We start from the raw sequence: 27,874 nt of genomic DNA, 5'->3' as shown, positions 1-27,874 counted from the left end.
TGCATAGATTTTGAGACTGTGCAATAAAGTTTCCCACTGCAGCCTGTTTGGCCTCCATAACCTTAGCATGGTATTCCCTCCTCAGATGTTGCACCCAAGGTTTCAGATTGGACCTACTCTTAGACATATCACACACTATGCCAATGAGACTACGTAGGTCAGCTAAATCCGGTGTGTACCAGTTTGCAGATCGGGCCAAATGCCTTTTTCCATTTTTGCCTCCCGTAGGACTACGTTTTTTAGCTTCACAGGAAAACAAGTATCAAATGTCTTCTTAAAGCTAAGAAAAAACCTAGTAAATGTTTATAACATACATTATAATTGTTTAAATTATTTAATTTCCAGGATGTTATTAAAAAGAATAAACTTATGAACAAAGAATGAATGCATAGATTTGTAAAATAACCGAGACTCGGTCCGCGACAACCTTACCCAACAACTCAAGTTTCTCGACTTCCGTTTCTTTCTTGGTGAATAACGGTTTTAAAAGTAGGGCACAAATAATGTATTGTTTACTGTTTATCTATTGCCCCTCATTTAGTATAGCAAACATTGTGGAGAATAAGTAATAAATTCTAAATCTAAATATTAATATTAATTATACTTCGTTAGTGATTTTCCTAATAATCTTTTTCTTTTTCAAAATTCCTCAATTTTCAGTTGTTTTCCTTTATGTTAAAGGCGATCCACCACAAATTTTTCTATTTGAATGCTATCCTTTATTTAAATTTTAACTTTATTTTAAGATTATACGCTTATCTATTCTAACCGCATGTTGAAACATTAAGGGCAAATTTCTTAAGTAGCTGAAACTGTTTAATGCTCTCCAGAGTGTTTTTTAATGCTGTCTAAGTTGTCTCTTCACTTAAAAATAACTTCATATTGCCTTAAATTCCACTTGTCACCCCTATATATTTTGAATACGGTTATGATGTTTCCTTTCTTTCCCACAAGATTAAATTCTTTTTAGTAAATTAGACATTGTTTAGATATTTATAAATTAGTCGCCATTAAGAAAATAGAACTATAAAATATTATAATTGTATTAACTGTATTAAAACTATCACCAATATTTATATAGGTAAAGGCATATTTATGGCACTTGCCTTGAAAATGATAATAGACTTCCTAAATTGGAAACTATGCTTCAACTCTCACTCTGGTTATTTTTCGTAAATTCATTACAATTTTAGCTTTTATATAAAAATGTATTTTTTTATTGTATGCAATACAAATATATTGAAAGCTTTTCTGAAAGTCGACAGGATATTCTTATGCAGTGTGGAATTTATTTCATAAAATCTTAAATACACAAAGGGTTTATATTTAATTTAATTGCAAGGCGTAAATGCTTGAATGAATAAATTTAGAATAAATAAATGTGTAGGTTATTAAATTAAACTACAAAATGCAAAAGAATATAAATAATTATATTTTTTAAACCGTAGTAATTTCAGTTTAATTTATAAGATGTACGTATACATGAAGGAAAGGAGAACGTATATTTTATTAAGTTACTATGGAAATAGTTTTTTATATAACGAAAGTTAATTCATGTTTTTAGAAATCACATTACGAAAAATACACAAAATTTCTAATGAGTTTTTAAAACTTTGTGTCCACAGATGATGACCAGGGATGACAATCATGATGTCCAAGGAGTCAATGTAGAAAGTTTGGCGTAGGTGTGAGGCCCTTTTAGGAGTTAATTATAAATAAGTAGAAAAGAATATAAAATAAATTTATTTTAAGAATTGTTAAGGTTAAAATATCTCACATTAGGATATATATTTCTGAAGGTACTAAATATTAATATTGAGCACGTTCTACCTCAGTATAATTGAAATGCCCGGTTCTATACGTACTTGGAAATGTTGTACTCTTTTGTTCTTTTGTCATATTAATATTTGAGACGAGGTAAAGTTAAAGTACAGGAACCTACATCAAGGTGATTTATTATGAAAACTTAAGTGCCCGTAAGGGTACAATAACTATTAAAAGCAACTAGAACGGGACTAACAACATTTGCAGCCAATGACGAAATTCCAATATTGAACAAATGTTTAAAATTATTAAATTTAGAATATTTATTTTTTAATACAAAATTATTGATCTTCATCTTACAGTTCACATTACTGTTTGTTTGAGAAAACTAAAATTTCAGCTATTGGGAGAATTTATGTTATGGTCAGTGCTTTAAAATTTTATTACATCCAGGTCAAGGGTTAAATAACATTTTATCCGATTTTATTACGACTAGGAACTTTAGTTTGTGTGGGTGTGATTCGAACATAACCGTCAGATTATTTGTTTCCATGGACGTACAGATATGCTAGTGTAAGCGATGTAACTGTTCCGTTTATATCATAATGATCAATTTTATTAAATAAAAATCTTAAACAATGTAAATCCGTATAGATAAAAAATAAAGCCATTACTGAATCATAACTGATTCCCAACCTGCCCCGCGGTACTGTAAAGATGAAACTCTCGCTACAAATAATATTTTGGATTTGTCCGTTTTTTATGTCTTATAAGTTTTTTTGCTCTCTTAGGACAAGAAGTTTAAAAATTACACTTAGTCCTAAAAGGACCTTTGCGCTACATCCGAAGTGACAGGATATTCTGGATGGGTACGGTTGGGAGTAGTGGCCGCCTCTTTTCGAGATACATAAGGAAATATTTAGGGCATTAGTCTCAGTCATGTCTCCTAGGAAGGGAAGCCAGCCTCTCCAGTCAAAGCAGGCAGGAGGTCGCATGCTCCCAATTCTAGGCTGGCATCAACCTTTGACTCTTAGGGAACCCCACCAAATCTAACTAGAGGTGGATCTCCTGCAGTAGACTAGCCCTATCAAACTACCCTTAACCTTGCGCCTCAGAATCTCGACTTTTGCGGTTCAACTGTGGAAACAGTGTGAGTTCAACTATAAGGTATAAACCTGCCAGAAGTAAACCTTGCTGGGTCGGCTTTTAAATTTGACTACATTTTCAATTCAGCTTTGAAAAAACTCTTCTTGGATCGGATGACCGTGGCTGCTGAGAATGGATTTGAGCGGCAGGAATGAAGGACTGATTGATTGAAATTATATTTTCTTTGCAATATTATATATTATTATGCAGAGTAATATTAGTTTTAGTTTTTATTTTAAATTTTAAATCATTAAAAAATATTATAAACAGATTTAAGGAAACAGGATTTTTCCGGACATTTGCCATCGTTAAGTGAAACAAGAAAACAGTAACACTACGTTTCGAGATCTGCAATCTGATCTCTTCTTCAGGTAAAGAACTAACCTAATACATAATTACAAACTAGGTTAAAATAAACAAATCTTACTAAAGCGTTGTGGCAACGCCTGAGTCAGGAATCACAACCTACATGTTGTATGTCAACTTCACTAACACTAAAGACATGCACTTAATAAAAAAACTATACAAAACACCAATCATTTAAACTAAACTACGGAATACAGGTCACAATATGTCTTCACTGTCTACTAACCATTTACGACTGACCAGAGGGGGTAGCCAATGGTAATCGTGACGGCCGGCTAAAACAAGATGGCGGAAATACAAGGGAAGGGGAACAGGAATGGGCCCTTTCGTTATTATTGGTTCATGCGAGATGAACTTCTTAAAACCATTATTGTGACTCCGCATTGGTTTATTGCAAATATCCGATCCGTTTGATTCTTTTGGTATTCTCTTTAGTTCATTTTTTAGAATTGGCAACCAAAGCGGCCTAATCTCGACTGATGGTTGACTGATTGGTTGGTCTGCCAATTTAATGTATGTTGCCTCAATTAATTTCCTATTGAAGAAATGTGGTTCCCGATGTATTATGTGGGCTTCATCCCAATTCATATGATTGGTCTTCGGACCAAACAATGGTGTGCAATTTTTTGACTTTTCTGTGAAAACCCTTTCTCGTGTTTTCTTTGTGTTCTTTTATCCTTATGTTTAGTGGTCTTTTTGTCTCGCCTATGTATTCCCCTATTGCAGCTACATTTTATACTGTAAACACAGTTTTTGGAATCCTGTGTGCCATTTTTTGGTTTGTTTTTACGAGACTTTGTCTAAGAGTGTTGTGTGTTTTTAAACGCGGTTCTAATGTTGTACTTTCTACCTACTCTTTAATTTTCTCCGATAATCCCGGCACATAAGGGATTGACATAAACGCAAATTTATCACAATTCTGTTTTTCTGACTCAGGAATGATTCTTCTGGTTCGTTTGCACTTATTAATTACTAATTGAGGGTATCCATTGCTTCTGAGATCCGATTCAATTTTCTTAAATTCTTCTTTTTAGTCCATCTTTATCTGAGCACAAGCTCTTTGCTCTATCAAACAACGAGTAGGCTACTCCTTCTTTGACAGATTTTTGATGGTTGGATTGATAATTTAAATATTTTCCTGTGTGTGTTATCTTTCGAAAAAACAGTTGTCTTAAGGACATCCCTATCTCTTTATACACACACATCCAAAAATGGGAAGCTTGTTTTGGACTTCCACTTCCATTGTGAGGCGGATGGAAGGAGAAATACTATTAATGTGATTCAAAAAATTATTTAATTCAATGTCTCCATGAGAAAAAAAATAACAAAGGTATCATCCACATACCTCCACCAAATCTTCGTTTGAAAACTGAGCTGAAGCCAAAGCTTTTCGCTCGAATTCCTCCATAAAGATATTGGCGAAAATAGGGAGACAGTGGAGAACCCATTGCCATCCCCTCATCTTGACGGTAAATTTTACCCTCTAACTCAAAATAATTGCATTGAGTGCATAGTTCTAACAGTTCCATAATTACTGGCACGGGAAGTTTAGTTCTATCCTTTAATGTTTGGTCTTCTTTGAGGACGTGATTTAATAATTCCGAGAGTTTTCTGGAACTGGTACATTTGTAAATAGACTTTCGACATCAAAACTTACCAGTTTGTCAGTTTCAGTCAACTTTAGGGATTTTGACTTCTCTACGAAATCCCTGGAATTTTTGATGAAAGAGTCAGTTTTTCCTACCAATGGTGTTAAGATGTCCAAGAGGACTTTAGACAATTCCCTGCAAGGTGAATCACGAGAACTAATGATGGGCCGGAGAGGGATGGTAGGTTTGTGGATTTTGGGAAGGCCATACATATGGGGGATTTTGGAGTGGTGAGGAGTTAATTTAGATCTAAATTTATCTGAAAAAAAATTCTTTATGTTTTCTTAAGGTGTTTGCTACTTTGCGTTTCAAATGAATCAGTCGGGTCTTTATTTTAAAAAACTGTATATTTGCCAGTATTTAAAGTTTCCGCAATCTTTTTCTTTATACGCTACTGAGTCAAGTACCACAGTAGCGTTGCCTTTGTCGGCAGGTAAGATTTTGACCGTGTCATCTTTCCCAAAGGAATCGACCTGGCCTTTTTCTCCTCTATTGTTAAATTGGGTTTTGTGGGAGGAATTTTTCTGAGTAAAAGACTGGCCTCGCAGCGGAAGCGGTCACCCTGTTCCTCAGGTAACTGTGAAACAGCCGACTCAATTCCAGTTTACGAAATCCAGTGCCTTTACCGATTTTTGTGCCACAGAAAAAGTTTAAACCCTTGGATAATACTGATATTTCCGCTTCATTCAGGATTTTCGAAGAGAGATTGATTACGTTTTTATTATTTGCATCCGTATTCACGTTGCCATCCTTAGGCAAATCACATTTTTTAGGCCTAATTTTTTCCAGTTTGGAGATTTTCTTTTTTCTTATCTGTTTCAGAAACTTTTATACATCTATTTTGGATGCTTTCGAGAATGTTGTTGAATTCTGTACCGATCAGTGTTTTTAAATTCAGTTTTTTTTACACTCAATACTATTTTGGAGGAGGTATTTTTCACGATGATGATATGCAATTCTTTCTTTAAGTAAAGATTTAGAAGCCAGAAGACAAAATTTTACTGGCTTTCCTACTATGAAAAGAGTTTTTAGAGTTAACCCCTATAGGCATAAGGTCTTCAACCTTACATTTATGCAAGAAAGTTAAATGATTAATGTGTTTAATTAATTTAAGATGCAAGCTCTCAAGGTCTTTGATTCGTTTACTGGTTCCGGGTCCGTACCGAGAATCAATTCTTTGTTTTGAAGGTTATTTTTGACGATGGAAGGATTGTGAAGGAAACAGGATTTTTCCGGACATTTGCCATCGTTAAGTGAAACAAGAAAACAGTAACACTACGTTTCGAGATCTGCAATCTGATCTCTTCTTCAGGTAAAGAACTAACCTAATACATAATTACAAAACTAGGTTAAAATAAACAAAATCTTACTAAAGCGTTTGTGGCACGCCTGAGTCAGGAATCACAACCTACATGTTGTATGTCAACTTCACTAACACTAAAGACATGCACTTTAATAAAAAAAAACTATACAAAAACACCAATCATTAAACTAAATACGGAAATACAGGTCACAATATGTCTTCACTCGTCTACTAACCATTTACGACTGTAACCATAACTGCATATTTTTGTTCCTAAGTTTTTTTTCAAGAAAAATGTTGCAAGTTGTATGTACTTCTTGTTTTAAAAAAATGTGCATTAATTGCATGTATTATGGGTTTTTATTTCTGTGAGTTTACCAAAGTACAATGCTGTGCTAGATGTAAAAGAATTAGCAAATTTCCCAAAAAAATGTAATTAATTTTTCGCTAAGTAATTGTAATTATTATGTTTTATTCTGTAGCTGAATAAGATAGATAATAGGTTACATTTTGTAATTTTCATATCCTTAATATTAGCTTGCTTACAAAATATTGCTTAATATTGCATATGCTTGCAAAAGAAGTATAGGTAAATATAGTCAAAAAATGTATTCTTATATTTATGTGTTTTTTTATTATACACGCTGCATTGTGTGTTTCTTTAGCTAAATCAGGCAATAATTTTAATGCATTTTAAATAGTGGTAAAACGTTACAGTTAAACTTGTTAATAGTTACATTAGTTATAAAAAGTATTGTTTTATTATTGTTGAATTTGGTGTGCATTGAATTAAAAATACGTTGGGTATTTCTAATTGACCTATCTAGTAAATCAAAATAATAAATTTATTAATTTCATTCATAATGAAGTATATTACATTTAGCACTGTAAATAGCTAAATACTGTATTAATATTGACAATAATTCAAATCTTATCGCTCAACAAATAATCTAGAGCAGGACTTTACAAGATTTTACTTCTATAGTGTGTAACCTATTTTATATTTACATTAGTACTTTAATAAATAATGGAAATAAATTAAAATGTATATGTTATTGCAATGCAATTGTGGTATAGTAATTTATTTATTCAGTAATAACATTTTTTCAATTTCTAACTGCTCAGTTATACTTGCTATTCCCCTTTTCTTACTAATATTCATATTATAAATACTGAAAATTGTGAAAAATATAACTAAAAAATATGTTAAGAAAACGTTCTACCACATTAAATATATTTAGTATTTACTATGCCGAAACTAAAAAAAAATGTATCACATATGTTATGTTTTGGTACAAAATCAATCTTAACATAATATAAGGATCAGTTATTAGGAACGATCGTGAAAATGCATGTTAAATGTAGTAATTACGTTTACCACACCTCTATTATTGGTAATCTATCTCTTTTATCTTTGCAATGTCAATCTGTTGTACTTAATATTTACAAATTACACAGTTACAATGTAACATAAAATTGTATATGAAAGTTTTCAAAAATAATATAATAATGAAACGTTTCGTACAGTAATAAGTACAAGCTGCAATGAATAATCATTTATTGATTGAAATATAATCTTATATTTTGGTATTTAACTTGAAGTAAGTTTGAATATGCTGTAAATGCCAGATTGTAGTTCATAGTGGCGGACGAGGCTATATAGACGGATTTGCCGATACCACAACACGAAGTAGTCCGGTAACGCAAACTTCCACATTTATTTACTTCAAACTCTAATCCGATGAATGTTTCACTGCAATTGATTAATTTTGAGCACAGCATACGCTTGTTAGTGCTGGAAAATTATGAAACATTTACGTCATTTGAAACTATAAATTCATCGATTCATTACGATGTATTAAAACTAAAAGCAGTATGAGAGTGCATGTAACAAACAGTATGATTTTATGCACGGGTGAGAAATGTAACCTATAAATGAGATAATATGGTATTCCAGGCAAAAAATTCCTATTTCCTAACTAATTTCCCCATACTTAAAAGCTAAAAACAATATAAATCAATTTATCTTTTTCGTTTTATAAAGTTAGATCTTCAATACAAAACACTCTTATCTAAATCTCGACTTGTTTACAGTTTTCTGTTTCAAAGTTATAATACCGAGAACACAGTAAAAACATGAATTTCTTCCTAAAAATGCTCTTTTGAATATTAAATAATAAATGGATATATTTGATCTAAATTCACTTCAAGATCCTAGGTCTAATGTATTTAATAATAAAATATCAATCTACATACGTTCCTCATTAATTTGTAGTGCACTATAAACCTAATAAATGTTATAGTGATCGTAAAAACTATTTGTTTTTATTTACATTTTAGTGTAATTTGACTAAGAAATATCCCTGCAAGCTACATTAGGATCTTATGGTTCAGTAAAACAGCATTAAAATAATTGCTCCTAAAGAATAACAACATTTTTAATAAACTTGAAAGTACTTCACAATATAAATGATAATATTGACAAAAACGTTTAACGTAAATTAAATTTAAATATAGAAATAGTTTGCAAATATTTTGCTTTATTACATGTAAGTTTATGTATTTGTTACGCATTACACTAATGCCATAATTTAAATGAAATACATGACAGAAAAATTATCATTATAATAAACCACTAAAAGATTCTTCTTCTAAAAATTACTTATAAGAAAATGTGTATTTCATTAATATAGCCATTGTTATGGTCAAATCAGCTTTTTAGTACAAACATTATTACTAACTATACCGTAACGACACCAATATTAATTTTTCTTATATATTTTTACGACCTAATAAATATGTTTTAATGATATAAAACGGTACAATATCAATAAGCAATGCCCTGTAGTATGACATAGTAAATAAGCTTTGAGGTAATGGAGTAAGAAGACAGAAATTAGTCAGAGATATTTATGTTATGGTCTAAATTATTTCGTTATGTCCACAGTGTTGGAGGTGGCTAGATAACACTTCAGCAGTCTTGCGTGACAAGCGATAATATTTTAACTTCACGACACCTTTTACTATGTAATAAAACTGCTGAGTAATAAAACCCAGCACACTGATTAATTTTCAGCCTTATCAAAACGCTTTCTGTCAGCGTAAATTTAAATAAACATGAGTGATGAAATTAATTTTATTAATTTTAGTTTATTTTAAACAATGTTTGACCATTTTTAAATATAAAAAAGGGAGAGCATATTAAAAAAACCCATACTTAAAATAATTTTTAAAGCTCACACAATTATGTTAGGCGGTAGTATAGAAACAATAATTACTATAAATTTGACGACTTCAATCTGTTGCCAGGCATTCTGGACCCACGCCATTTTATCACAGTTAACAGTAAAATCTTAGCTGTCACATGAAGTTTATATAAAATATATTATGTGTAACTTATATATGTTCAATAAAATATGACCTTGAACTGGCTAACTGAGAGGTAAGTGAATTTATTTTATTCCGTCATGTACAGCTGGCCTGAACTTTAATAGTGGTCGTTGCAAAAGAAATGAAACGTAAGTATGAATCTCACAGCACTTGAATTGTAACATTTTTAAATGATTTGTTGTTAAAATCTCTGTATGCTCTGTGTTGTTTATAGAACCAATTGTATGAATTTAAAAATTCTTAAATTTAATCAACTTTATTCAAAGTTTCTCTTCCAGTGATTTGAGTATAGAACTGAATATTGAAAATAGCCATGATAAAATCTTAAATGTCTCAAAAAACGTCATGATGTAGAAAAATATTGTTAAAACCAGAATTTCCTCAGGATTTTGTAAAATTAGGTGGATAGATCCAGAAAAATATAAATATAAAATAAAATATGAACTAGTAGCAATACTATTATTTATTCAATAAATTTTAGCAGCCACCAAAGTCTGGGCTGTTTTAAACGTGATAAACCTTTGACAAAAACCATGCAATCTTAATATTTTCAAAGTAGAGGTTTTGAGATAAGTTGGATAGCTCTAAACCCATGGGGATGTCGGTAAATGTCTAAGCATTTGTCTGCTCATACCCAGGTGGGGTGGATATTACATTAGGGTGGCGACGATGGATAAGTTCACATCTCCCCAAGCTCTTTGTTTCGTTTACCGTTTTAATAAACATGTTATGTTTAACTTGTCATCATGAACTCTTATTTCGTTTAAAAGTACATTCAAGTTCAGCCAGTAACAAATTACATTATGTGATAAATAAAATTGATTTATAAGCAAAGTTTTGAATAAATTACGTCTTTATAGATTATTTATTAAATACAAATTATATATTCAGTTTTATTTTTAAAAAAACCCTTGTTAATACATTAAATATTATCTCCGCTCTCAAAAGTTTTAATTGGAACCATCCAGAGACCATAAATTGGTATAGTAGAAATGATATAGAAAATGGAATGATATTTCTCTACCTGAAAAATGCACAAGAAGTAGAGATAGATTCAAAAAAAAGGAAAAAACGTTCTTTAGAGCCACGTATCTAAGAAGAGATGTAGTAATGTGCAAAACCTGTATTATCAATAACACACAAAACTTCTCGCTGAATAATGAAACAACGTCGTGTAATTCTCTTGTAACTGCTTATCATCCGTATATGTGTGCTATCTAACCATTGAATTCGTTATGATTGTTATTCTTTATTTATCATTCGTTTAGCATTTTATTCGTAATATATTTTACGTACGATCATAACTCTAGATTTTTACTATTGATTTCCATTTTCCCACAAAATGACATGAATTTTTTTGAGAATTAGTACTTATGGCCGCACCATTGTTAGTAAGTTAACAATTTCTTAGTACAAGTAAAAAAGTCAAATAGTCCATGTCATAAATGTGCGGACATAAAGTTACTTTCAAATAAGGTAATTTATTTCACAATCCTGTCTAGTCCGTTCCAATAGTGGCGATACCATAAACGTAGAAATCTATAAAAAAACAAAGGAAGAATCTTTATTGATATTTTAAGAGAACACAAAAAAAATCAAAATAATAAAAACTCCAGGACTTAGCATTATCCTATTAAAGAAACGGTATTTACTGATAAGAGCTAAGCAAAGACGTTCTCTTAGAAAACATTAACGCTTCTATTTTAACCATCAAAACATGTAAGTTTTCTTCCAAACCACTGTAAAATTCGTGCTTATCGACATAATTTTAATTTTAATCCTCTGAAATATTACTGTTAATTAATAAAGAATAACCCAACTCTCTTTTTGTGTTATGCTATCATTATGGAAATAAGTGGGGGGGGGCGATTTAAACTAATCAGTTACGCGATTGCAAGTCATGTACCAAGGTGCATGAAAATTCATTTTTAAATAACTGAAAATGCCGTTTTCCGCCATTTAGCGGCCGCCATCTTAAAGTTTTGATAGATAGTGACTTCTGTTTTGCGCCAGAATATTTATTTTTTATACATTTCCAAAGTTGCGTTACGTGGGGGGTCGGTAATGGAAACATTTAGTTAGAGTGTGCCCCTCCGTAAAGGGGCCGCCACTCCATATTTTATACGAAAATAGTAGTTCACATTAAAGTACAAGGCTTTTAAGTTTTTAATTAAATTGGTCAAACCGTCTGGAAATGACAGGAGTGATCTCTGAATCTTTGATGACCCTATCCATTTCCGATCTGCACCGCTAGATGTCAAAACTTAACACAAAGTTTAGTGAGACTATTTGCATACATCTCATGACAATTTGTCATCTCAGTCATTGCGTCCAAGTCTCCATTTCCTTCATTCCAGTGACTAATAACTTATTTCAGGAACTTCAATCATGTTTATTCTTTATGTCATCAATTCGGAATCTTTTTGAGAATCTGGTTAGAAATACTATTACTAATATTTATATATTACTAAAATACTGCTCCGTAATATATCAAAGTATTAAAAGATGTATTGCAATCAGTTCTCTCATGGAACATAATTTGCATGTGCTTTTTAACAAAGCATGTACTATACGAATATTTCTTTTACTTTTCCACTCAAAGGTATTTTTACAATAAAATGAAAAATTAATTTCTATGATATTTCAAACTGCGAGTTATTAGTATGCCTGATTCTCAGTAGTGATTTAATTTTAAACTAAATAGAAATAAAGTATCATTTTCTTCGATGTTGTAAATATTACAGTTGAAGCGATATTCCACCATTTACGTACGACATTTTAAGTTAAATTAAAACTAGCACAAATTATGTAAATTCGTAGTTGCAAATTATTTCGAGTAACATAAAGGCCACTTAACAAAAAATTAATAATACATTTATGCATAAATACTTAGCAGACTAATTTATGATCAAGTATGAAGATTAATTTAATTTATTGATTTTATGGGTTAGATATTTTACAGTTTAACTACTATAATATTCATAAAACAGTTGAAAGTACATCGAGCGTAACATTTTTTGTATAAAAAATTTCAGAATTTATATTTAATATGTTTGCAAAATTTATTAATATGCCATCATCTCTCCAAACTCCAAAACGCAATAACCATAAACTAATCTCTTTCCAGGAACGATATCTGCTTAACCCGAAAGATTATTAATGACTCAGATTACTCAATTAACAGGGATATACTAGACACATTTTACAATATGTTATAACATTACTACATACATGAGTATGTTACAAGAGGTACAGCCTACGCATAGTTTATTTAACGTAATAATGGTCTGCTCTAAATATACATAGATACTTGTATGTAAATGGATTCTTATTACAGTTCAATGTACTGATACTATACTCTTTGAAATAGGCTCCATTTAATAATTTCACACCGCAGAAGGGAAAAGTGTAGAACTATTTCCTATTCTTTCAGCGTAAACAGTTTTATTCATGGAGAAATAAGAAACTTTCAATCTAAAATGTTTTATGTAATTAGTGAAATAAATAAAAACTATAGAATAACATGTAATACGGGGAAGAAGGCAAAGAAAGAAAATATTTAAATCTGTACATATATATGTATATATATATATATATATATATATATATATATATATATATATATATATACGTATAGTTAGTTGTAATTGCATTAACTTTAAAACAAAAGTTAAAATCAAAGCTACTACTTCAGAATATTAATAAAATATATGTTTAAAAATAATTCCGACATTGTGATAAAATGAGAACTGAGACGTTGCGGGGCAAGAGTCACGTTGTTATGTGTTCCCCACTTGGTTACTTTATACCAACACGGAACACGTGTTGGAAATAAATGTCATCTCTGCTAGTTATATAATTTACATTTATATGTTGTGTTTTAAAATTATATTGGATTGTGTTTTAAGTATTTACTTCTCTCAGCCCAGATGCACGAATATAATTTTATCGAATATCAAAACATATCACCAAGTAAACCATTTCGCTCACACGTACCCCCAAGCACCTTGGGACACTCTGTTTGGAGCTTAATATAAATTTTTATTTAAATTCACAAAATATGTGTTGATAAAGGAATCCATTCATACAATTTTGCATTATGAAATAAAATAGTTTTATCAGCATAAAATTTAATACATGATTATAGCACATCTAAATTTAGGTAACAGAATACTTTTCAATAATATTTCAGACACTGTATTTTAAATTTTCAATCCAACTATATCATTTAACGCATTTTTTAGTAGAGCAGTTCAACTAATATTTATTATTAATTTCTATATTCGTATACCAAACTATTTGATATGCCTAAAATGTATTGCCTCTTTTAAGTTGTGTAATTTTATAAACATACTTCTTTTTCATTTCTATTGAAAAAAACAATCGCTCAGTGAGTATAGAACAAAGAGATAAGCTTCCATTGCATGTGGATTCATAGCTTTTATTATTTGTTTTATTTTCTTTGATTTACCCCTATGTAATTTACAATGTAATAAGAGCAAAATCAAGTTTCGTTCTTATCATAGTTTTCGTTCTTATTATGTCAGTTATTTGTACCCTAAATTTGAATTACTATAATTATAATCCTTTAGAATTTATTGTTGTAGAACCATAAAAGATAGGCGGACACCAAGTTTATCAAAATAAGTGTTAAGATGTGTTAAGCCAAAATGTTTAACTCTTTGAAGATATTCTGCCATAGGCAAATATATTGATAGTTCATTTTTCATTTCTTGTATAAAAGATGTGGCGTGAAAAAGTTGTACAAACAAATGCAAATCATCTCGAACTAATAATTTATAACGTTATGGACTTAATTATTGTATATTTCTGGGTTACTCAATAAGTAGGTTTCATAAAGAATGTACCATAATTTATAATAAATGTAAAAAGTAAATTTTATTACATAAGTTAAAAATTTATAAAATTTCTTACAACGACACAAAAATGTATCGCACTGAACATAATGTTATAATGTTGAAGATAATATTTAAAGTACAGTATTAAACCAATAGAAATGTGCATTCATTTCGTTACAATTTCTTAGAATCATTATGTTCTCTTAAAAGTATACTATATTTTGTAAGAGTAAATAAATGTTACACGTAAAAATTAAGAAAATATTTAAATAGAAATATCACATATAACAACTAAAAGCTGTAAAGAAAGAACAATCAAAAAATGACAGAACTTTGCATGCTATTCTAAATATAAACTCAGTCTAAAGTCGAGAGCTTGCGGCACGCTTAACAGTTTGGCTGTGACTGTTCCTTGTGAGTGGGGACATCTGTATTCTGTAGTCTACAGTTCACTGCTTACAATTGGTTTGGCTGGGACTGTTCCTTGTGAGTGGAGTCAACTGTATTCTGTAGTCTACAGTTCACTGCTGATAATTGGTTTGACTGTGGCTGTTCCTGGTGAGTGGAGACAACTGTATTCTGAGTAGTCTACAGTTCACTGCTGAAAATTGGTTTGGCTGTGACTTCTTTGTGAGTAGAGACATCTGTATTCTGTAGTCTACAGTTCACTGCTGATAATTGGTTTGACTGTGGCTGTTCCTGGTGAGTGGAGACAACTGTATTCTGTAGTCTACAGTTCACTACTGACAATTGGTTTGGCTGTGACTTCTCCTTGTGAGTAGAGACATCTGTATTCTGTAGTCTACAGTTCCCTGCTTACAATTGGTTTGACTGTGATTGTTCCTTGTGACTAGAGACATCTGTATTCTGTAGTCTACAGTTCACTGCTGACATTTGGTTTGACTGTGACTGTTCCTTGTGAGTGGGGACATCTGTATTCTATAGTCTACAGTTCACTGCTGACATTTGATTTGACTGTGACTGTTCCTAGTGAGTGGGGACATCTGTATTCTGTAGTCTACAGTTCATTGCTGGCAATTGGTTTGGCTGTGACTGTTCCTTGTGAGTGGATTCAACTGTATTCTGTAGTCTACAGTTCACTGCTGATAATTGGTTTGACTGTGGCTGTTCCTGGTGAGTGGAGACAACTGTATTCTGAGTAGTCTACAGTTCACTGCTGACAATTGGTTTGGCTGTGTCTTCTCCTTGTGAGTGGAGACATCTGTATTCTGTAGTCTACAGTTCACTGCTGACAATTGGTTTGGCTGTGACTGTTCCTTGTGAGTGGAGTCAACTGTATTCTGTTGTCTACAGTTCACTGCTGAAAATTGGTTTGGCTGTGACTTCTTGTGACTGGAGACATCTGTATTCTGTAGTCTACAGTTCACTGCTGATAATTGGTTTGACTGTGGCTGTTCCTGGTGAGTGGAGACAACTGTATTCTGTAGTCTACAGTTCACTGCTTACAATTGGTTTGGCTGTGACTTCTCCTTGTGAGTAGAGACATCTGTATTCTGTAGTCTACAGTTCACTGCTGACAATTGGTTTGGCTGTGCCTTCTCCTTGTGTGTAGAGACATCTGTATTCTGTAGTTTACAGTTCACTGCTTACAATTGGTTTGACTGTGATTGTTCCTTGTGACTAGAGACATCTGTATTCTGTAGTCTACAGTTCACTGCTGACATTTGGTTTGACTGTGACTGTTTCTAGTGAGTGGGGACATCTGTATTCTATAGTCTACAGTTCACTGCTGACATTTGATTTGACTGTGACTGTTCCTAGTGAGTGGGGACATCTGTATTCTGTAGTCTACAGTTCACTGCTGGCAATTGGTTTTGCTTTGCACGAGACATTTTGTAACGTCAATGTAGGATCCAAACGTCATCAAAATAGGATTTTAAATTCATCTTGCGCAATCACTTAATTATAACATTCCCCTGTAAAAATACTATATTTTTCATATTTATTGACACTTAAGTACGAACACATGCGAAAGTAAATTAATGCAATATAAACTACCTTTCATGGGTAAAATATTATGAGTAATGTTATAGAACATCGTACTATTAAATAAATTTAAGCAAAGCATACATGTCTGTTGCTACGTAAATCTTTTAAGTTATCATTTGATATAATAGGTGAAATCAGACTCAACAAAATTTATGTAGCAATACTTTTTTAATAAACTATACATGATTGTCTCTATGCCTTTAATGTAGCATTAAAAATGTAACTATTCTGAAAAAAATCATTTAGAGCAAGATCTTTTCTAAATAATTATAAATAATCTATTAGGCCTATATACAAATCTAATGGTGTATGTCTGTGTTTGGGAGGGGGTCAACTGTTTTGTGTAACATTTGTTTTATGATAGCACTTAAATTTGTTTAATTTATTTATTATGAATATAAATTTGTTTACATTATGGGACTTGAAAGTATAATGCTTGATAATTGTAACTTTCTTATTAGCATTTTTTATAGAAACACTGTTTAACACAGACTGTATCTAGATATGTTATATGTTTTAGCATGTACTAAATAGATTTTAAGTTGCTCTTGACTAATCTTACAAAAATTTACAGTTTTGGAGTTATTTTATTAAGAAAAATAATAGGTCCACTTTCTTCAATGAATACAGTAAATAAATTATTATTTTTTCAAACCTGATATTTGTATGAATTATCAATATGAAAAATTTTAACTCAATCGGCAAAGCCGTTCTAAATATACGGTATAAAGTATTTATTAAAAAACGGTGTATCAAAGTCTACCCTTATGGTCGAAGGTCAGTTAGAAACCTTTGTAACTAAGTAAAAGTTTAATTATTAATTACTTGTTTTTAATAAGATTGTATCAAATTAAACTTTTAACAGGGAAAGATTTTCAGTAAAATGTTACATAAGAATTACTGTTCTTTATTTCAAATATTGATTTATTGGTAGCTATTTCGTGTCTGTAACTTTTAGAAGGTTTGACACACAATTTTTATTGGTATATTTTTGTGTAAGGCATGTAGGCGTTTCAGAACGATTTGATTAGGATTGTGCGAGTAATAGACAATTACACGCATATTATTACTGTAGGACGTTCTGGTAAGAGTGCTATTCATAATGTTACAATAAACAAATATTTATTCCATAAATTTCGTTACAGTTTTTTAATATCAATCTGTTATCTTAATTAATAGACAAGAAATATACTTTAAAATAATGTATTGAACGTTTTGCTTTTGCGGAAGATATGCTTTCATAACTACTTTCCATAAAACAGTGCTTGAGCACAGTACAGGAAGTTTAAATGCCCCATAAAGACGGTTATATCATCTTGCGTAAAGTGCTTTCGGCCCATTAAAATCCCTTAACAATACCATAGGCCGATAAGACGACAGTTAATTAGCGCCATAGAAGCCTGACACAGTATCTCTCTGCATGACTGTCTGTCTGACCGTCCGTAAGCTACTTAGCGCAGCCTTGTATATAATTAAAATTAAGTATTAAATATATCTGTATAAGTTTAAAATAAAAGTAATTATTCTGGAACATAATGACTTAGAGTAAATGTAATATAATGTATCTTGTGTACAAACAAATCTTTTTGGATCCTATTGATGTATTACTTATTCTAAATGTATATTTATTTAATGAGTAAATGGAAAATATTTTTCTAAGAGTAAGAGATTATATGGATTATATGGACGAGTATGAATTATATGGAACATACTATATAACTAACCATGAGTCAAGTAATCGGTTATGTATTTCGAGACTATGATATATGTTGAAATATTGAAGTACAGTACTATGAAGATTTTTGAAAAATAAAAAATGACATCATTAATTTAAACATTATCATTTAAACGCTTTTAATATACCAACACAGTTATAAGTTTTATATTTTGAAAATCTAAATTCATCGCCATAATATTTAATAATGATAGTTTTTGAAGTTTTATTATAAAACATTAAATAAGCTCATAATATTATCTAACGAATTTATAATTCAACAGAAACATATACAATTTATTTGGCTCACTTATATTCAGGTAAACCTAGAGAAAAGTGTGGCAGGAGGTAAGTATTCCCGCAAGACACATATTGTACAGCCACGTCCCACCGGAGCGGCTGACTGTGAGACATCGCATTTCTCAAGATAACTTCAGAACTACGTTTAGCTACTAGTGTATAACGTTGTGTTTTGAACTACGCTTATAATCTAGGACGATGTGACATGATATATATATATATATTATATATATATATATATATATATATATATATCATTACTAATTTATCTTAATAGACCAAATCTAAAATGAAATATTATACAATGAATATTATACAATCGTTTATATCGAATTTCCATAAAAATTTATTTATTTATAATTTGTGTGGACTTATCACTGTTGTAGGGTAAGGTGGTGGCGTATCAAAGAAATAAATTGTCTCTGAGATATATAAAAAGCCGTTTTATTTTTAAATATTCCTGCAATATACTGAGTATTGAAATAAGTTCCACGCCATTATCATTTTTGTTGTTGTACGAGAATGTGAGTCGAGAGTCCAAGCTACTACTAAGAACACCCCTTCCCCATACCTGTGGATCCTGTATAGTGTTTGTGAATTAGTTTATTATTTTAGATGTATTGGTTTTATTTCATTATGTTGATTCAATTTTATTTTGATTACACAGTAATGTATAAGCTAGTAAAACTCAAGCCAAGTTTGTTCTCACATATATCATCTAATACTTTATGTATATGTAAAATTCATGTAATTTATAAGTATTTTAAGTTTTTAATTTTACAGAACTAAAAGAAATAACTCACGAGCAAAGAGTGAAAGCATAGATTCGTAAAATAACTGAGACCCAATCACGGCCATATTAACCAAAAACTCAAGTTGTTTGACTTGCATTTCTTTCTTGGTGACTACAGATTTCAAAGGAGGGCACAGATGTATCATTTACTATACATCCCTTGATTCCGTAATTTTAGCAAAAATTATGGAGGCTACGCTAAAAATATATACTATATTAAAATATTTAAGTTGATTATTAAGTATTTGGTTAGTAGTTTTCTTTCCACTCTTTTCCTTCTTCAAACATCATCCTTCTTCAGATGTTTTACTTTATGTTATTGTCAGCCTGTCACATATCTTTAAATAATATTCTTAATTTTATTTTCATACTATATATAATGTACAGTATAACTTTATTTCACGAGTATATGTTAATCATATTTAACTAACATGGTGAAACATTAAGGGTAACTTTCTCAAGATGCTGAAGCTGTTTAATGCTCTCCAGAGTGTTGTAAAGCTGCCTTAGTTGTCTCTTCAGTCTGGAATAACTGCATATTGCCTTTAACTTCCACTTCTCACCCCTTTATATTATGAATACGGTTATGGTAATTCTAGAAATTTCCTAAAAATTTCAATTATATGATACTAGCAATATAAAATATTTTTATTGCATTCAAAGTGTTAAAACTATTACTATTAGTCATATAGATAAATTTATCACTGTAGCACGTCATGTTAAAAATAGTAATAGATGTTTTCCTATAACATCAACTATATTTTAGCACTTACTCCGGATATATTTATTATAGTTCTAATAATTATTTCTAGATATTTTAAATACTATACATAATTAGATTTTATAGGAAAAGTACGGAATAAACAAAATATATGATTAAGTAACAATATTATGAAATATAAATATATGAGAAGTGTCTCTGAAAGTTTACAGACCGTTCTAATGTAGTGGGAAATTTATTTGACAAAATCATTAACAAACAAAGTTTAACGATAAATTTTAATTGAAAGGCATAACAATTTGGATAAATAGGCGTGGATAAAATTTGCAAAACATTATAACAATATATATAGCACAGATTTTTTAAATCATAATTGCATGATTTTCTTTAAATTACATTACATTTACAGTTAAAAAAAATTAATTCTTATGTTTATATTGTTTTGTTTCACACAAATCATTGTGAATTTGATAGCAAAATCTTATATCTATTGTACTTTACAATAAAAAGATATTTATATGAAGCAATAATATAACCTTTAATAATAATCATATAATAGATCAAAGTTAAATGTTATATTTTGGTATTTACATTTGGTATTTATCATGAATTAAGTGGGAATAGAGCAATCTTCCATATTTATCTACTTCAGACTCTAATCCGATGAGGGTTTTCTTGCAATTGATTTACCATGTGTACAGAATGTACTTGATATTAGGGTTTGAAAATTTAAATACATAAGTTGAGAAAAACCAATTACATGTTATACTAAGTACTATGAGAGTACACATAACACTATAATGAGATAAACGGGTAAGACATTTAACCTATAAATAAGATTTACTATTATTTCAAACTAAAATTAAATGTTTCCTAAAAAAAATGTTTTATACCTCAAAGCGAAAACTAATGAAAATCAATTTAATGTTTACGTTTATTACAGAATTTTAAAATGGATAAATGTGTACACGTACGTATCTGATACGAGGTGCTGTAATAAGCCAAATTTCACAAGAAACCTCTACCATCACTATTACGCAAAACTTCTCGTACAATATGAACCACATTTTAGTAATTATTTTGTAACTTTGTATATCACCCGTATATGTTTTGCTATACAATTTTGAAATTTGTGATGATTGTGACTTTATTTTTCATTTAGCATTGTCCTTTTAATATCATCTAACTTTAGTTCGACTATAACTTTCGTTTTAAATTTTCCAGCAAGTGACTCAAGTTTTGAGAGCTGTTAGCTATGGCAGCACCACATGGAAAAGTTGTGAAATCAACAATCTACAAATCTATAAATATTACAATCTAAATATATTCTAGTCATTATGGGGGAAACAAGCAATACTTGGGCATTATGTGCATAGTTCTTCAGTAAAAGTAAAATCAGTCAAATATTGTACGAATAATTGTGTGAAAAATAAAGTTAAATTCGAATGAGGTCATTTATATTGCTATTTCGACTACAGTAGATTCCAACGTTGGCGATATTATAAACGCAAAAATCACTTAAATCATCAAACATAGAGTCTTTATTGACATTTTAAGAGATCATAAAAATATAAAAATAATCAAGAACGTAGTATGAATATTTAAAAAAAAGATTGTATTCACCTTAACGAGTTGAGCAAGGACGTTCTATAAGGAAATGTTTCCGATGCCAATTTAATGCCGAGACCTTAGCGTTATGTTAACGTGTCTATGTTATTGAACACTGATGTCTAATTTGGACTTCTAGACTTGTAAAACCTCCAGATACAGAGATTCAATAAGAGTTGTGTAAAAATAGGTAGTAGACCATGGTTCACCCTTTTTTAAGCCACTATCTTTGAAATAAGTTGGTCGTTTTTAAACTTATTAGGTAAGCGTATTCGACTCCAAAAAAAGTTAAGAATTATTTTGTAAATTTTAATAAAATTCCATTTGAAGATCATTTTTTGTATATATTTATATATCTTACTAACATACTGCAGTTTGAAATTTCCAAACACTCGCATTAAAACATTGGAGTGAGTTCTCTGATGGAACATGATTGAAATGCATTGTTAACAAACAAAATACTCTTTGCAGAGCATAAATTTTCAGGTAAACTAGTTTTACTGAATCTAACAACTGATTTAACTTTCAACTAGATATAAATAAAGTGTTATTCCCTTCCATGTTTCAAATATGAAAGTTTAGAATATATGAATGTTACTATAAATACTCTTGTTTGATATTGTTTTTAATTGAAATATGGAAAATTAATATAAATTAGTAGTTATAAATTAAATTAAGGACCGAAGCGTAATTTATATCAAATTGTTATTACATTATTTCTGAATACGTAACGGAATTATTTATGAACCATTAAGTCTGAATACTTCTTTTACATTAAATTGATTTAATATGTTATATATTTTATTACTAAAAAGAATTATACTAATCATAAAACAGTTGAAGTTATATCATACATAACGGTTTTGGTGTATGAATGTCAGAAATGCTGTTTAATCCATATAGGCAAGATATCAATGTGCCATCATCTCTTCAAATCTCGAAACGCATTAACCAGAAACCAATAACTTTCCAGGAACGATATCGGTTTCATCCAAAAGCTTAACAGTGAGAGGTATTAAGCTTAACAATTAATAGGGTACACCAGTATTACATACATGAGTATGATCCAAACGGTACAGTGTATACATATCATATTTTGCCTTATAATTTTTGGTCTTAACATACATAAATATTTGTAGGTTAATAGTCTCATGTTAGAATTTAATTAACTATTTCAGATTGCTTTAACCTAAATAGTTTTATTCATACAGAAATTAAGAAAGTTAGAATATAAAAAGTGCGGTGTCACAAGTAAAGTAGGTTGTAACTAAAGATCTATCTAAAAGTTTGACCTCTTGCAATCATGAGTTGTATCAGAATAAAATGTATACATGACATAATCAAATACATTTGAGTACCCGAGAATCACCATTTTGAAAACATACTTTAAATTTTGCATCTAACATATTATTAAAAGCGTTTATAAGAGCAGTTCAAATGAAATTGATCGTGAATATAAGTTTCTATGTGCAAAATCCATTATCTGTCTAAATAATGTTTGGCACTATTAGGTTTTGTAAATTTTATTAAGGGATGTGCAATACTACTTTTTAATTTCTGAAACAACATCGTTCATTAAGTAGGGAAGAAATAGATAAGTGCATGTAAATTCATAGCTTCTTTTTCTTGGGATTATTATATTATCACTACCACCTACTCTTAATATTATTTTGCTCATTGCTGAACTCCTGCATCGAAGTAAAAGTAACAGGTTATAACAGATTAGTTCATTTTTGTTTAAGTTTCGTTATTGTCAGTAAAATGGTAGAAAGAACAGTAGGATTTGAAAAATTTACTATTGTTATAATATGTTACAAAATATTATAACACTAAGTTTCGAGGATTTAAATCTACATTGTTATTCAGTTTATCAAAAGACCCTAAGATATTAAAAAAAATTAAATGCAAAAGAGACTGTCAATCAAGGTTACAATAAATAAGTGATACTTGACAAACTGCATCCATTCCTGACTGGAGAGAATGTCCCTTGGCTGCTGAGCACAAACATGTCACACCCGAATAAACCAAGATGGAAGCTATTGTTAAAGAGGCATCTTAGCTCTAACTTCGCCTTGTAAAATAAGAATTCTTTAATTTATAAAGTAAATAAAAGTTAAAGATAAAAAAGAAGAGAATATTTAAATACATATCTCACGGATAACCACGGAAAGTAGTACAGAGTACAATCTAGAAGAGACAGAACTTTGCATGCTATTCTAAATGTAAATTCAGTCTAGCTTGCCCCTCGCTCGCTTAACAGTTTGACTGTGACTTTTCCTTGTGAGTGGAGATATCTGTATTCTGTATTCTACAGTTCACTGCTGACAATTGGTTTGATTGTGACTGTTCCTTGTGAGTGCAGGCATCTGTATTCTGTAGTCTACAGTTCACTGCTGACAATTGGTTTGGCTGTGACAAGACATCGTTAACGTCATTGCAGGTTCCGAATATCTATAACATAGGATTGTCAATATACTGTACTCATTCACGTGGTTACATTTTCACTAACTTTACATGCAAAAAATATTATATTTAAAATATTTATTGATATTTCAGTACTATATTATCGTTATTAATAATTACTTCATTTTCGTCATTATGTTCTAAAAATGAAATTATGGGCTTATAATAATTGTAATAAAAAAATTTCCCCCAAAAAAACTTATTGACTGCCTTTTAAACGCAGCACCTATTGTCGTTAAATATCTCGTCGTAATTCTGTTGTTATCGTTTTACGTTATTAATTTTATCTTGGTTTTTGCGTTTCTTCGGAAATGTTATTATTTATTCTTACGTGAATGTAAGTGAAGGTCCAATATAATTGAATACATATTATAATTATGATTAACAGAATGACTTATATCCTTCTATAATTACTTGAAACTACAGCTTTTTTACTTATAAAAGATCTAATCAATTGATTTGTAAGCCGTTTTTAACTCATCTGGGCATAACTAGTAGTAAAATGATATACGAATTAATATTAACTGTGCTAGAATTCAATTTTTAATCCAATGAGCTGTAAATACTTCTATTAAGTTATGCTTTATTTCGGACATTTACGTCAATAATAATATTAGTATAGTGTAATATTAGATCGAAGAGAAAACAAATCATTGTAATACACAACTAGATTAGAGAAGTGTTTCTTTATTCTCCTTATCATATACACTGTTGTATGATGTTGTGGTTTGTATTTCCTTTATATTCCCTTAGATTTTACTGTAACGATAACTTTTGTTTCTTAAGATAAATGTTTAAATAACGGTTTGTTTGCGTCTCGGTAAAGCTGTCATTCTATTTTGAAAGCATATGCAAAACATACATCCATAGCTGTCAAAAAGAAGTAGTCTCTTCAACAAGAAGCGACAGTAATCTCTCACTAGGCCGCTTGGATAGCCACTAAACAGAGATTGGAAACGCCCTGACACCAAAATGCCCCCCTTATAGTCCCGCACCTAGCGGCTACAAAGCGATCAAACGTGACGTGCCGCGTGACGCAAAACAAAAGTGTTTCCTCTTTGCAAAACATGCATCCATAGACCGCTAAATGAAGTAGTTACTTTAAGGATGTAATGTTCTCTGTCTGTCTTTTTGCGTGTGTGTGTTACCCAATCAGGTAAAATCTACGGATCGATTGTTCTGAAATTTTACATTGACATTTTTAGGGTCCCTAGTTAACATATAAGCCTATGTCTATTGAAAAAATCCCTCTGGGCTACATCATACTGGTCTCAAAAGTAGCAAAATCTCATAAAAATGCATTAGAGGAAACTTTTCTCTTTTTTAAAATTTTTGAAATTGCATGCGGAACCGCGGGTAACTAGTGGTATATATATAATAAATTATACGTGTATGTTTATTATTACTAGATATTTTAGAATAAACATGTAATCACAAATTATAATTTATCCAGTATTTTGTGGGCATTTCCTTACAACAATATATTACTGAAAACCAAAATAAATTTTGTTTAAGCTAAAATTTTTTAAAGTTAATATATTGAGGTAATAATGTCAGTTAACAAAAAATATCTTAAATTTTAATACACTAAACGCTGTATTTCTCATTACAGAAATACTATAAACATTCTTTAACTTGAAACTATAATGTTAACAAGCTGCAGAAAAATTTCTTTTAGTAATATGAAATACATTATGGAGTAAAATAAATGATTTAATAACATTATACATAAATATGCAGAAATAAAGTCCCACAAATGTTATTATTTCAAATAAATTGCATGGATATTTTACTACTTTTCTCCAGCATTTATTTTGAATTTTTCAACATATTAACGTGTATGTGACGAAGGGTATGTGAAAATTTGAATCTCATGTTTTTGAAAGAACGCGTCATCAAAAACATTTTGAATTGCAAGACATGTAAGCGATTTCTCATAGTATTTTGATGATATAAATGTCATTAGTTTGGGAGTTTTATAAGCCTGTACATATGGACGAAACTCAGATTAAATAACTCGTTTTTAGTAAATATTTAATTATTACTTAATTTTGTAATGGGTTTATATCAAATTAAACTTTTGCTAAACTTTAAACATTGTATACTTATCAATAAATGCCAAAAGGAAGTTAAGTATTGAATATATTTGTATATGTTTAACTATTTATTCGAGTACATTTTTTATTTTTTGTTATTACTGAAATACTTTTTTTACATTTCTTATGAAATTTTATGACATAATAGTGATTGATTTAAGCCTATCATTAAATTTTCAAATAAAAGCCCCAAGGGTTTTGTTACAGTAATATTTATGAAAATCTAAATTGTAAAAAATTAAAATAAAACATTTATATAAAAACCCCTTTTGGGTTTATTAAGAAAAATACTTTATGTCACGTACAAAATAAATCTTTGATAGGTCTTACAGCAAATGTAATACAATGTATGTTAATAAGTCAAGAATAAAGTTTTTGAGTTCTATTCATATATTACTTATTATAAATGTATATAGAAAATGTAATACAATGTATGTTAATAAGTCAGAAATAAAGTTTTTGTGTTATATTCATATATTATTTATTATAAATGTATATTTATTTATTAGGTATGCGTTAAATAACTTTCAACGAGTAAGAAATTCCTAAACTATGTGGAAAAAACTATTTGAATAACCAAGAGACAAGTAATAGGTTGTATATTAAATAGTATTTCAAGACTATTTAAAAAACTAAGCACAATTTTCACCAGATTCTGATGAAACTTGTAACTAACGTTAACAGATTCTAGTAATCGACGTTAACTAGCTGTTCTAGCTTTATGTTTAAAATATCTATGATAATAAACTTTGTAACAAGAACCCTTTGACAATGATATTCATATCATCCATCCCATTTTAGCATTGATCTGCCTATTCTAATGGACAACTGACCTAAGCGAGGATCCTATTAAACAGAATTAGGAGGAATGTCAATACTGTACAAGGTCGATAGTATTGATAAAAAGTTCAACGATCCAAAGTCCTATTCTAATGGACAACTGACCTAAGCGAGGATCCTATTAAACAGAATTAGGAGAAATTTCAATACTGTACAAGGTCGATAGTATTGATAAAAAGTTCAACGATCCAAAGTCGGATGTATTAAACCGTGAGGCACTCGCTTTCCCGGTTATGAATATCATTCTTAATTTTGTGGGGATCATAAAACAGAATTGTTCTATACTCAAGGTAGTTTTAACAAATGCCACCAAAAAATTTATAATCATAAATATACTTTTATAATTAAAGAAATAAACATTATTGGGATTATTTAACGTTTACACGTATTAAAGCCAACCTAAGACCAAGATATATAGAAAATGCGATTCATAATAATGAACTACTTCGAACGTTAAACCTGGTCTCACGGGGTTTCTGCTTATTTCTATGCTATCCATATAAGAGAATTAGTTAAACATTGATTATTTTAAACAATGAAATGTTAAAGAAAAATGTTCTTTATTTTTAAAACTGTTTTACTGCAAGCTTGAGAAATAAATACAACAATGTATTGGAGGCCATAACATCGGAGGGAAGAATGAAGTGATAAAGCGGGGATAGAGAGGGGACCCTAGGGACACATTCTCTGGACCTGCCCTACCCTCCTTCACTGTGTCTATACTGTGTGATTGAACTGCGCGCTTGTATGTTAGACATAATGAGACAGACTCCAGGATTGAGAGGAGACCCCAGGGACACATTCTCTGGACCTGCCCTACCCTCCTTCACTGTGTCTATACTGTGTGATTGA

At 30.3% G+C, this 27,874-nt stretch overlaps 1 protein-coding gene across 1 annotated transcript; it reads left to right on the top strand.

The window, feature by feature from the left end:
- Nucleotides 1–67: 67 nt before the first annotated feature.
- Nucleotides 68–27,874, top strand: LOC124358245. Its single transcript, XM_046810538.1, has 8 exons — nucleotides 68–153; nucleotides 14,839–15,035; nucleotides 15,135–15,251; nucleotides 15,351–15,611; nucleotides 15,713–15,898; nucleotides 16,142–16,344; nucleotides 18,522–18,606; nucleotides 27,777–27,874. The coding sequence occupies exons 1-8, from the start codon at nucleotides 68–70 to the stop codon at nucleotides 27,872–27,874; spliced, it is 1,233 nt and encodes a 410-aa protein (XP_046666494.1).

Source organism: Homalodisca vitripennis, chromosome 3 (genome assembly GCF_021130785.1).
Source record: "Homalodisca vitripennis isolate AUS2020 chromosome 3, UT_GWSS_2.1, whole genome shotgun sequence".
Lineage (NCBI taxonomy): Eukaryota > Metazoa > Arthropoda > Insecta > Hemiptera > Cicadellidae > Homalodisca > Homalodisca vitripennis.
This window is presented reverse-complemented; position numbering and strand designations above follow the sequence as displayed.